We start from the raw sequence: 13,810 nt of genomic DNA, 5'->3' as shown, positions 1-13,810 counted from the left end.
AAACACCTCCAGAGACAGGGCTGCTTTAAGACCTGAGTTTGAAAAAAAACATGTTGAGCTACGAGGAAGACAAAAAAATCAAACAGTACAAACCTCCTCTACTCATAGCATATATTTCATAGCTAAAATATTTCAATTCTCTAGAAATTTTCAATGACATGAAGAGTAGTTTTCTTTTGAATAACAAATTTGAATAATATCTCTCCAATATCTTCAAAGATAAGAATTCAGAATCTTTTCAAGGTCTAAAATTAGACAGGAATCTATCATGTTTTTAGAATGTAATGTAATACTGCTTGCATATTAACATTGACACAAAAATAATTTTTACTTGTGCAATGGTGCTTTTCACACGCACAGTTTTCTGTAATATGTCACAATTCTGATACAGGAATTTGTAAATGAAATCTATAAATTTCTTCCACACAGTCAGACAAGCCACTTTATGGATGCAAAAAAACAATCCACTGCTAATCACATATTCTTGATACTTACTTTTATGCTAAAGCTCATAAATTTTTGGAAATACCATCCAAGTTATTGTTGAAATGGAGTATAAACAGAATATTACTTGTGTAGGAGACCAAATGAAGGGACAGGTCCAGCCAGGTAGTAGTCACTCCTCTGAAGTCTACTCCTCTACTCAGGAGTAGACACTCCTCTGAACTTGTGGTCCCCCCAAGAAAAAGAGCCATTTGCTGGGGGTGGGGTGTGTAGTGATAAGAGAAAGAACTTGGCAAGAACAAGAGGCTGGAGACTCCCTGAGCTGTACCCATAAACATCTCCAACAAACATTCACAGAAACTTATCCCTGAAACAAAACTTCTTGGAATGGGGTGGTCTACACTAGCGTAAAAGGAGACTTTTGAGGACGACCAGAAGCCTTTAAAACAGTCTTCAAGAGTCACAGGACTGAGATAAGAAGACTGTAGCTTGCATACCTTAATTAATCTCCTGAAGAGGAACCTTGTGAGATAACAAAGAAAACATCATGCTGACATTTGAAGCCAGCAGAACCTGTGGTAACTGGGGAAAAGGTTAGAACACCAGAGGTAGACTGAGACCACTGACTCAATTCAGGACCAAAAAGACATTTCACTATTTTTGATTTGTTTAAAGCAAAGGTCTTCTGGAGAAAATAAATATAGGATAAAAAACCTACCATGTGGTAAGTATGGGTCACTTTTTAGGAGTATAAAATTCTCCATTTCTCTTTGATTTCTTTAAATTAATTTTTTAAGGTTTTTTTTACGAGAAGTATTATTTAAGTAGTTTCTAGTGTAATAGAATTCTTGTTACTGTGTAAATTAACAGAGCAAGATGCTGTAATTTGTTTAAATTGTACACTTAGCTCTGGATTCTCTGTAACAGCTTAATCCCTTTCTTGTATGCAAACTCCAGAAACATCTAGGAATAGTATGCATGGTGTATTTAATGATATATCTTGTCTTTAAGACAACAATGTAACAACCACCTCATTACATCTGCTGAAAACCTTGGAATAAATAAGCTAAGAAATACTGGGTCTAAACAACCAGAGAGAAATCTGAACCTGACAAGTTTTAAAATTAAAATACTTCCTCCCTGTTAAGAAATCTTTGAACTATCCAGGTATGGTAAGATTTTCAGAGGACCTTGAAAAAGGTTAAATACTCATTGAAATTCAGTGGCACCTATGGCTTTAACTTCTTCTAAAATCTCATCTGACAATTTCACCTTGGTAAGACAAAAAGCCCCAGATATAACAAACAGGTCCCATTTACAATGAACATGTCACAAAAATATTATTTCTTTACCGGAGGAGTGCTGAAAATGTAGAAGGATGAGCCTTTCAGTGCCAGAAACTTGGATTTGTAGAGCTGAGATGAATCAGTTCCTTCAAGTCTCTCATTTACCCATCCCATATGTATGACCTGTACAGGAAAAGAATTGAAAACTAAAGTTCTGTTTCTCAGTGGAGAATAACATAGGTCAGGTCTTTTCACAAGGAAGAGTGCTAATATAAGGATAGGATGCATCATCCACTTCTTCACATTTGTCTTCTTAACACTCCTGTAGTGGCGGATGGTATCACACCAGTGTGTCCTTGAAGAGACTTAAACTTACAGTACAGGATGTCTGAATTTTTTCTAAAATAATCTCAATTTAAAAAAACACTTATATTTGTCTCAGCAGACTCTCACTTCAGCCATCAGAAAACCTATGTCTACTGAAATAGTTCAGCCAGTAGTTTATAAAAATCCATGATCCTATCTATAACACAGTCAACACAGGGACACACTGAAATTTCTGTTACATGTATTGCTACGGAAATACATCTGAACGAGATAAAATACATTTATATGAAATCAGTTTTCTGTATACTTATATCTGCCACTGTTAACAAAGTGTTCTCGTCAGACTGATTATCTTTCAGAAATTTTATACTTTCTTTTATATACACGTTATAGCATGATAATTTATGCTCTCATAGAATCAGGTGGCAAACTCATTTGTTAACAACTTTGCTCTCACGGCATTATCATACATAGAATCATAATAGAATGTGTTGGGTTGAGAGGGACCTTTAAGGGTCATCTAGTCCAACTCCCATGAAATAAGCATGTCTTTATATTTAGATAAATTAATTTAAAAAATTAAGAAGTAAAGCTGCATGCTTTTTGTTTTGAGAAAAATACAAATTTATGAAAGTATAATGCCATAGTGTGACAGTAGAATATAACGAATGTTGTTACCCCCAAACCAACAAACTGAAACATTCTAGGCTTCATTTTGTATAGAATAAGAGGAACACTGGAAACAGGTACTCAAATTTTCAATTTCAATTTTTAAAATATTACTTAGCTTTGCATTGTCAACATAACTTGTGGAACACGGAAACAATTATATAACTCACAGTAGAAATTAGAAATAAGGGTCTGCTGTTTTCTATCTTACAAAAATCACCCAAAACTTATCTGGAAAAGGTAGCTATTATTTAATAGTTCAATGCCATAAAAAAAAAAAAAACAAACCAAAAAACCCACACCCAACCCAACCAAACCAAACCATTCCAATCTTTTTTTCAAATCCTAAGATTATGGTTTGTGTTCTAGCACCATCACTTACCTAATATTAAAAGTGCTAGTAAACAAAATGCTGCAGCATTTCCTGAACTTCCTAAAATACATCTATAAAATGAACACTTACATTAACTTCTTCTCTTTTCAAAAAATGAAAATATGAACAAAAATAGTCAAAAAGTAACACGTTTGTAAATCACTTTAGAATTTGGAGAGAAGTATTGCTGCAAAATACTGACTGAAGTCTCAGTATATATATACATTTAGGAAGCAAATAATACAATTATAAATAATAAATAATAAAATTATGCATCTTTTAAAACATGTAATATAATGTTTTACTTTATTTCCACACATATTACTTACTGACCAGTTTATTTTATGGTCATTTAAACCACAGAAATGGAGAAAAATAATTATTTCAACAAAAATCTGCATGGAATTGTTTCAATTCATAACTTGGCTGCTTGTGGTCCGTAGATAGGCCACTGACATTTTAACTGGGGCTCATTAAGTGGGTGGGAATATAAGTCCCATGATTTCTGTTCTGTTCTGTTGTTTGGGTTGAAACCTGCCACTTAAAGTTTGAAGGTGTTCTAATAAGGCATAACACTACAAACTGTCCCATCCTCAGCATTTCTCTTACTTGCCTTTTTTTACGTAGCATTCTTTTTACTTATTTACATTTCTTTACTTTACATTACATTCTCAGTATTTCTTGTCATTTACCTGTACCCAAGTAAAGCCTTCAACACTGTCCCACATGGCAGCTTGGTCTCCAAGCTGGTAAAACATGGGTTTGATGGATGGATCATTCGGTGGATTAACAACTGGCTTGATGGCCACACCCAAAGAGTGGCTGTCAATGGGTCAGTGTCCACATGGAGACCAGTGACAAGTGGAGTCCCTCAAGGACCAGTGTTGGGACCAGTCCTGTTTAACATCTTTGTTGGTGATATGGATGTTGACATTGAGTGCACTCTAAGCAAATTCTCTGATGACACCAAGGTGTGTGGTGCAGCTGAAACCTTGAGGGAAGGGATGCCATCCAGAGGGACCTTGACAGGCTGGAGAGGCGAGCCCATGCCAACCTCATGAATGAAGTTCAACAAGACAAGTTCAAGTGCAAGGTCCTGCATGTAGGTCGGGACAATCCCAAGCACTGATATAGGCTGGAAAGTGACTTGAGAAAAGCCCTGAGGACTTAGGAGTGCTGGTGGATGAGAAGTTCAGCATAATCCATCAGTGTACACTTGCAGCTCAGAAGCTGACTAGAGCCTCGGCTGCATCAAGAGAAGCGTGGCCAGGAGGCCAAGGGAAGTGATTCTCCCCCTCTAATCTGCTCTCATGAGACTCCACCTGGAGTACTGCATCCAGTTCTGGAGCCCCTGTTACAAGGAAGCCATGGACATGCTGGAGTGTGTCCAGAGAAGGGCCACAAGGATGATCAGAGGGCTGGAGCACCTCTCCTATGAAGACAGACTGAGAGAGTCGGGGTTACTCAGTCTGGGGAGGAGAAGGTTCCAAGGACACCTTATTGTAACCTTCCAGTATCTGAAGGGGGTTACAAGAATGCTGGTGAGGGACTTTTTAGGATGTCAGGTAGTGACAGGACTAGGGGGAATGGATTCAAACTAGAGATGGGAAGATTTAGACTGGATGTTAGAAAGAAGTTCTTCACCAGGAGGGTGGTGAGACACTGGAACAGGTTGCCCAGAGAGGTCGTGGAAGCCCATTCCCTGGAAGTTTTTAAGGCCAGGCTGGACAGAGTTCTGAGCAATCTGAGCTAGTGGGAGGTATCCCTGCCCATGGCAGGGGGGGTTGGAACTAGATGATCTAAAAGGTCCCTTGGAAACCTGAAAATTCTATGATTCTATGATTCACCACTTTATTCCCATACTGCATAATCAATTTGAGACTGCTGTTCAAAACTGTATGGAAAATTACCCATACATCATTGATGTATTATTAAGTCTATAACATGTTCTAATACACTTTCCAAAAGTTCCTGTGGGAATAAAATGAGCAATCACACTCATTATGAGGAGATAAAACAAGTCACTAACAAAATGTAATCCAATCATAGCAGACAAATGAAAATTCTTATTTGCACTTATTGTTTTCCTACAGCAATAAAGCATTAGATGCTGCAATGACTGGAAACGTGCTACTTTTAATAAAGCAGTACAGTTTTTATGCAGTACTTTTAGTTAAATAGTTATGAAAAGTCAATGATGCAAAACACTCCAGGGGGAAATGAAGAAAGAAAATCAAGTAGATCTCTGATGTAGGAAACATCTCAACAGATGGGTACGCTTATGCAATTAAGGTGGGATAAGAATCTACAACAGATGCCAACTTGGCCTGCAAGTTAAGAGCCAGTGTTGTACCATGAAGCACAATGGAACAACACATAATTAAGAGAGCAAAGAGAAGTACATCCTGAGGTAGCTTAAGTAATGTGTTTTTTTGGTCTTTCCAAATCAAGTGGTAAACTGCATTTTTTGAAAAATACTATTTTTGAGGAAAAAAATCCTTATTCCTTTCACATATGTATTTGTTAACTAAACAAACAAAGAAAAAAATGGGAATGCTAGACATTTTAATGCATTACATTAATGGTTTTCAAATATACATCAGGTGTATTCTATTATGTCAGAACGGCTACTATTCAAAACAAAATGTTCTTGAAACTACAAAGGAACCTAGAAATTCCATTCAAGTGTTTTATGAGCTTTTGCTCAAAAATGAAAATTATACACCCAAGCTAGGCATGGTCTGAATGACACAAATAGCAACCTCTCCATACTAGTCTGAAGGGAACTATGAAGAAAGATATGTATCTGAATTTGTGTATATTCTCAAGACTTGGTTTTTTATCCACAGGAACTATCCAAACTAAATAAAAGAGAAAAACTTGGGTCCTTCACAGTTCTTTGGTCTTATACCTCTTTGTTATTTTTTAGCAATATTACAAAAACAGTAAAGTACATCTAACAATTTGTTGTTCTCCTGTTCACCAAATAAAGACTTAAATTGTTTTGTCTGTAGTCTGGGAAAATAAAAAAGAAAACCTTTCAAACTACAGCTGCTTGTTATAGCTGCTGCAGAACAACCCTCAAAGAAGAGAAGTCAGTTTGAAAATTCAGTCTCAGGATCCTTCTACAAATTATACCCCAATCAATAAAATGGTAACTCTGCTTAAAAATGCATCAATATAATTTTAATGGGATAGTAATACTGAAGAAGGCTTGATCTTGTGGTAGTAGTAGTCCAGTGAAATCACAGCTCTGTGACAATAGATGGAAAAGCAAACGATTCTAGAAGCTGTGAAGAGCAGGTGCTTGTGCAGAAAATTATACACTCTAAAATCTTTCTCACAATCCACAAGGCAGAAATATATGAAGAAAAGGGGGGAAAAAAGAGTAAGTAATATTTTTAATAGGCTAATAGCTAAGGGAAGCTTGGTAAGTCAGCTTAATCAGAGACCATGATTCTTCTCTGAAGACAGAACTGGCTTGTGCACTCAATGCTGGAAACATCTGTAGATCCAGTCAACTGCTGTATGTTGCTGGCATAAAAACATTGGTATTTTTAGATTCATCCATTGCAGTTTCTCATGGAAATGTTAAACAGCAGTTTCTCCTGGAAACTAGCTGTAGGATAAACATGTAGTCTGAAACTAACCTAAGTCATAGAATCATAGAATCAGCCAGGTTGGAAAGGACCTCTGAGATCATCAAGTCCAACCCTTGATCCACTTCCACTGTGGTTACCAGACCATGGCACTGAGTGCCACATCAGTCTCTTCTTAAAAACCTCCAGGGACAGAGAATCCACCACCTCCCTGGACAGCCCATTCCAATGCCTGATCACCTCTCTGTAAAGAATTTTTTCCTAATATCCAACCTAAACCTCCCCTGGCAGAGCTTAAGTCCATGTCCTCTTGTTTTACTGGTAGCTGCCTGGGAGAAGAGACCAACCCCCCCTGGCTCCAACCTCCTTTCAGGGAGTTGTAGAGAGTGATGAGGTTCCCCTGAGCCTCCTCTTCTCCAGACTAAACAGCCCCAGCTCCCTCAGCCCTTCCTCACAGGACTTGTGCTGGATCCTTTCACAGCCTCTTTGCTTTTCTCTGGACCTGCTCTAGCACCTCAATCTCCTTGAGATATTATTTATTTATTAGGAAAAAGCAATGTTATTGCTACACAATATAGATAAAAATAGTTTTGGTTTTGAGAAAATAGGGGGATGGGGAAAGATAAAAAAATTATCTTAAAAGAGTATGTGCAGGTTTCTTTTATTCTGCAGGATGAAAGCAAGTGAACATGTTCATGGTATATCTGGGGCAGCTCTTCTGCTATTAAAACCAGTCTGAAAAACCTTCATATCTGAAAAGTTCCTTACTTAGAATTACATATAATTATAAAAAACAGAGTGGAAAAAGAGCTTCAGAGAAATTTCATACACTATTATCTCTAAAATGCAGTACACCATGATAACTATTTTGTTTCTAAAAATGCATCCTTAATCTAAGGATCTCCAGTAATGGATACTTCATAATTTCTCTCAACAATGTCTATTAGCACTTTGTAGTCTTTACTGCACTGTAGTCTTACTGCACTGTAGTCTTACATGAATAGTTTTTGCTGTAACAAGAATTTAAGAACTTAAGGTCTTTTTTTTTTGCCCTGTCCATTAAAAATTCAAATGATTTTGGCCTTAAACTGGAAGAATAAAAAAGCTTCTTTAGTTCATAAAAAGAGCAAAAACTCACGAACAAGAATATGTAGCTTGTGTGCCACTTTTTTTCCATATCTTTCCTGTTATTCTCTGAGCATGAACTTATCGTTCCTGGATGTTATTTTCATCCCTCCTGCCCTGTTTTCCTTTCAAGCTGTCCACAGTACCCATGGAAAACCTCTGTCAGTATCTTTTTGCAAACAGTGCTAAAAATTAGATGCAACACTCTAGCTGGCTATCCCAACCATGAGGCTGTACTCATAAAACAGTAACAGTATAACTAGCAAGTGAAATATATGAAGGGGAAGGGAAGAACAAGCAAATTCTTTGTTGGGAGAAGAGAACTTAGAAGTGTGGGAGTAGCCAAACGATGCCAGTTAATTCATGACACAGTACTGTTTAACAGTAAAAATACTTTAATAATAGCTACACTACTACTACCTTTACCACTACCTCATTCTAACTTTGGATCATAGACACAGAGCAAAGGCCAAACTTTTACATGTTATTTTGGCAAAGAAACCCATGAACCCAGCTGGTTTAGACCTGCGAAGCAAGATCATACTCTTTTCACTCCAATTTGCTTAGTTGGCTGCCAATTGGATTCATCATGTTCTGGGAATTCAGTTCCCAGTAAAACACATCAGAGGCAAAATGAAAGACAAGGAGAAAGCCAGGCTTAGCAAACCAAATTTTTATGTTCTTCACACTGAATCCCAGTTTGTTAATACCCTGAATGAAATCTATCCTGATGCAACTTTATCCTTTTATGAAAGATTAAGTTGGACTCCAAAGGCAATGAAGAAAATTCACCACAGGCAACACAGTAATGAAACTCCAAGGACCTGTTTGTTTCTTAATTCTTGTACATACTCAAAACCAATGATAAATTTGAGGCAATCACCAATTTTACTTCAAGGCAGCTCTTCAGGTGACCTTCGATCTCTTAAGCCTTGCTTTTCTCTAAATTTTAAGTCAATTGCAGAAACCTATTAAGGTTTGTATGAACTTAATGGAACTGATGTTAATAGGCTCCATTAATCAGAGGCAATCAATTGGTCTCATAGAATCATAGAATTGGCTGGGTTGGAAGGGACCTCAGAGATCGAGTCCAACCTTTGAACCACCGTTGCGGTTGCTAGACTATGGCACTGAGTGCCACATCCAGTCTCGTTTTAAATAACTCCAGGGACGGAGAATCCACCACTTCAGTGGGCAGCCCATTCCAATGCCGGATCACCCTCTCTGTAAAGAAATTCTTTCTAATATCTAACCTAAACTTCCCCCAGCACAACTTAAGACCATGCCCTCTTGTCTTGTTGAAAGTCATTTGGCAAAAGAGACCAACCCCCGCCTGGCTACACCCTCCTTTCAGGGAGTTGTAGAGAGTGATGAGGTCTCCCCTGAGCCGCCTCTTATCCAGGCTGAACAGCCCCAGCTCCCTCAGCCTCTCCTCATAGGGTCTGTGCTCGAGTCCCTTCACCAGCCTGGTTGCCCTCCTTTGGACCTGCTCCAGGACCTCAATATCCTTCCTGAACTGAGGGGCCCAGAACTGGACACAGGACTCAAGCTGTGGCCTCACCAGCGCTGAGTACAGGGGCAGAATCACTTCCTTGGACCTGCTGGCCACACTGTTTCGGATACAGGCCAGGATGCCATTGGCCTTCTTGGCCACCTGGGCACACTGCTGGCTCATGTTCAGCTTCCTGTCGATCCAGACTCCCAGGTCCCTTTCTGCCTGTCAGACAGATCAAATCTTCCTCTTGTTTTCAATTATCATTGAAAAATTTTATTTATTTCTCTTATATATCTATGTGATACATTTTGGTTGCTTTTAGAAAAAAATTTCACAGGACATTTTGAAGTCTGAATTTTTCACTTTTGGTCTTTTAGTATTTTTATTTTTGCTAGTTTTATTTACCTGATCTGCCCAAATTAATTATAAACTTTTTTTTTTCCCTCGCTCTTTGGTGGAGAACAATTTGATGTTTGTTGCTGTTAGTCCAACATTAAATTTTCAACACCTGAAATAAAGGTCTTAATGGTAGCTGACCTTCTTTTCATATTTGGAATGGAAAAAGTGGGATAATTTTGTACTGCCTAACTTTACACACTTACATTACATGATATGGAAAGAAGCTGCTCTCCTTATGACCTCTGCATAGTCAAGATGGGAAAAACAGCTTCTATCAGGATGATTTAAAGCACTGGAACAGAATAATTTTCTGCACTGCCTATCTAGGCAGTTTATGGAGATTAGCCTGTTTATCTAGGAAATCAAATTAGGTAGTTAGTGATGGGTTGTATGACTCTTCTCAATATTTTTTGAAAGCTGAGGATGAGTATGTCTTCTTTTTTTTCAACTAATCTCATTATGTATTCCCAAACTGATATAAATAAACTTTGAATGGCACTTGTAGGAGAGCGTTCATGGAACACAAGATACCCCCATTGAATACCTTTATCTCAGGCATTCATAAACACATTTTTCAGCTCAATTAATAATTAAAAATCAATTCAGATAGTAGTTAAATACTTCCAAAAATGTTTATTTATTTTGGTTTCGGTGGTAACTTGTTCATCTACTTTGCACAGAATTAAAGCCTGTGGTGATTTTTGAGGTATATTTTTATTCAAAGTACTGACCCAAATACAAGAAAACATTTTCCTGTGTAGGAGTATGTTAGTGGTTAAATATTTTGAAGAAATTCTAGAAGTGTATATAAATGTCCAAGTATATTTTACAAAAAAGTTGACAAAACGGTGACAGACATATGACAGAATATATAACCTGCCAAACTAATAAATATTTATTTCATCCCAATAAGAAGAGTTTCTGGACTCTGATTTCTGCAATGAAAGTTAATAATAAGTTTCTGTAGTATAACAATATAAAATACACCTTGCCTAATTTTCACTTTGATAATCTACAAATCCAGCATTTTTGGATTCAGCAGAGATTGAGTTCTTTGTTGCTAGGTAGTGATTCAATGCAATCAGTTCCCCTCTCTGCACTTACATCAAAGGACACAAAAATCAAAAAAAGCACTTTGCTCTGCTACAAGAAGTAAGAATATTTCCCAATGCAGCAAATTCACTGGGGTCTTTAGTTAGCTGAAGCAGAAGAAATATCCCAACAGGCTTCCAAGCTCTAGAAGTCCTACACAGCCCTGGCAAACAGTCTGCACAGAATGACACATGCAACCAGACTTCATTTGTTATACATTCCTTTGCTATCTGTGTACCATATGTGATGTAAATACAGGTAACTCATCAATCTCACTTCTGTAATACTGCATGCAAACATACACTGTGCTTCCCAAGACCTGGTTGTGAGTTCCTCTCTCCTTCTCTCATTTATTTCATGTCCCAAACAAAACCACATTTCAGATCTACAGCATTGGATTCTCCACATTACCATGGATTAGTAAGAATGTGCTGTATTAAGAAGGTAATTTCATAACTTCAAATCATAGAAAATTTGGTGTTAGAATTTTACAACTGACTAAATGTGTGTACACAGGCTCTACAGATTTCACAATTTAAATCCATCACAAGAATTTTAAAAACTGGATGATATAATGGAAGTCTTACCTGGTCTGAGGGAGAACAGCACTTATTTGCCATTTTCATCTGTAAGAGATGGAAGAATACAAGAGATATTAACATGGCAAAGAGCTTTTGTGATGCAATTAGCACAGATTTAGTTATTGTATAGTGCATTAGTGCTTTCAGGTTATAAGAAATTAAAACATTCAGTGCATAAATATTAGATTTTTACTATTACACTAAACTTACAAAACTTAGGACTCAAAAGACAGGAAGACTTGTAGAAGAGTTGTCATCAAATTCTTCATAAAAATTTGCATTTATGAATTTAACTTTGCTGCTCCAAGTGAAATTATTATACTGTACTGTTGATAACTCAGGTTTCAGTTAAAAAATTGCTTCAGCAGATCTATAAATGAGTCATGTGATTCAGTACTTGTGAAAAGTATAAAATGTGTTCAGAGTTGAAAAGAATATTGTTTAGAATTTCTTTGTTTAGTTTACTTCTCAATCTAAAATTGTGTGTCTTTCTTTTTCCTCTCTGTTCAGATAATGAAGAATTTCCTTGACTTTGCCTTTTCTCTGGCAGTCACAGTTTGCACAAATGAGTGGTGGACAAACCCTGATAAATATTCTCCTCTTTAAAGTGAAACACTTCTTTGAAGTGCAGCATTAGTAAGTGTAGTAATGATATGGTATCTAGACAGAAAAAAGATTAAATTACTGGAAAGATGGCCTCCTCTGCATGCAAGGATATAACCTGCAAACTGTCCTAGAGTTGATGAGTAATTCCAAAGGATCTTGTTGTCAAAAAGGCTGTTTTATAATAAGTGAAAGGACTGGTGGTAAAAGATCAAAAGCTCCAGCTACATAGAGCATAAACCACAATTGTCACCACAGCAAAAGAATAGAAGAAATCTCAGGCTATTCTATATGTTCTGGCCACACAAGATTTGTAAGATCAAATCTGTGGAGCACCTTTGGAAGCAGAGCTATGTCTGAAGCCATATAGCTCAGTAAATATGGTGATGCCATTGCTTGTTGTGGTGAGTTGATTCTGGCGAACTGCTGAGGACACACTCATTCCCTTCTCTCATCCCAGCAGGAACGGTGAGAGAATAGGAGGAAAAGTAGCAAGAAAACTTGTGGGTAAAGGTAAAGAGAGCTTAATTAGTGAAGGAAGCAGGAGAAAAAAAACAACTGATACAAAGCTAATACAAGATACTGCCTGCCACAAGGAAGTTGGACTGGAAGATCAAAGGGTCCAACTGCATGATCTTTCAGGTCTTTTCCAACCTGAACCTATGATTCCATGATTCTAAGCAGACTGATGCCCAACCAGCTTCCAAGCAACAACCACCTTGAAGGACAAGCCTCTACATTCTTTGCACACTACATCACTTCTAAGCACAACCTTATGTGGTATGGACTATCTCTTTGGCCAGCATGGGTCAGCTATCCCAGATCCTTGCCCATCCTTCACGAGAATGTCAAAGTGAGAAAAAGTCTAAGCTCTGAGGCCTGCACAAGCAACATTCAGCAACAGCCAAAAGACTGGTGTGTTATTATTGCTATTAGCCATGAATACAAAACAACACCATACGGCTGCTATGAGGAAAATTACCTCCATCCCAGACACACCCACTACACCTGTAAGAGTTCAACAGGCTTTGAGTTACGCTAATGACACAGGCATCATGATGTGTCAGGGTTTATCTGGACTTGGCCAGTCTGGAGCTGCTTTCTCAGCCATAAGATAAGCATCTAATGACCACGAGACAATTTCCTACATGGTTTTAGCCAAGTACAGCCATGGGATGGAATGATAAAAAACATATACAAAACATACAGGTGCATGCACGTATATAAAATATAAAAAGTGTATACATGCACACACACTGGAGATAATAGATGTTATTAGTCTGCAAAGAGTGAATTATCTATGACTGTGAACAAAATGGCCTAACAATAAAATGTAATGTGGAGGAGCACAAGATGACAGCAGAAACCTTGACTACAGACACAGGATGACACCAAGGCTCAGAGATGTAGGAACTCACCAGTCAGTCCTAACTCACTGTGGGAACCCAGGGCTCCTTCTCCCCTATATGCTCACTTTTGCAGCCTATTTGAATTGAATTGTGTTGTCAAATAGTGCAGGTGTGCTGCTGGATCAGACAGCTGGAAATCACTGGGGCTCTGAGAATGAGGTGGCCAGACCTGCTTGGAGCCTGGACCCCTGCCAGGCCTGGCTTTGACTTTGGGTAGAGTGCTAGGAGAGCCTGCCAGCCCCTTTGAAGGGGCTGTGCCATTCTCCCCACCAGTTACCCACCACCCCAAAGGAGGAATGGGGATCACTACAACAGAGGTGAGTCACGGCCACCAAACACAGGCATCTGCACCAAAGCACTGAAAAGGCCTGAGGATGGAGATGACACAGTTTCCAAGAAGAGTGGGTA

The 13,810-nt window shown here is 38.1% G+C and overlaps 1 protein-coding gene across 1 annotated transcript in view; it reads right to left on the bottom strand.

The window, feature by feature from the left end:
- SNTG2 (syntrophin gamma 2) overlaps positions 1-13,810 on the bottom strand; it is a 139,649-nt gene that overhangs the window by 37,447 nt on the left and 88,392 nt on the right. The window contains 2 exon segments of the mRNA XM_030447919.1: positions 1,797-1,913; positions 11,397-11,435. Of these exon segments, the coding sequence (XP_030303779.1) occupies positions 1,797-1,913; positions 11,397-11,435 (156 nt within the window).

Source organism: Calypte anna, chromosome 3 (assembly GCF_003957555.1).
Source record: "Calypte anna isolate BGI_N300 chromosome 3, bCalAnn1_v1.p, whole genome shotgun sequence".
In the NCBI taxonomy this organism is placed as follows: domain Eukaryota; kingdom Metazoa; phylum Chordata; class Aves; order Apodiformes; family Trochilidae; genus Calypte; species Calypte anna.
This window is presented reverse-complemented; position numbering and strand designations above follow the sequence as displayed.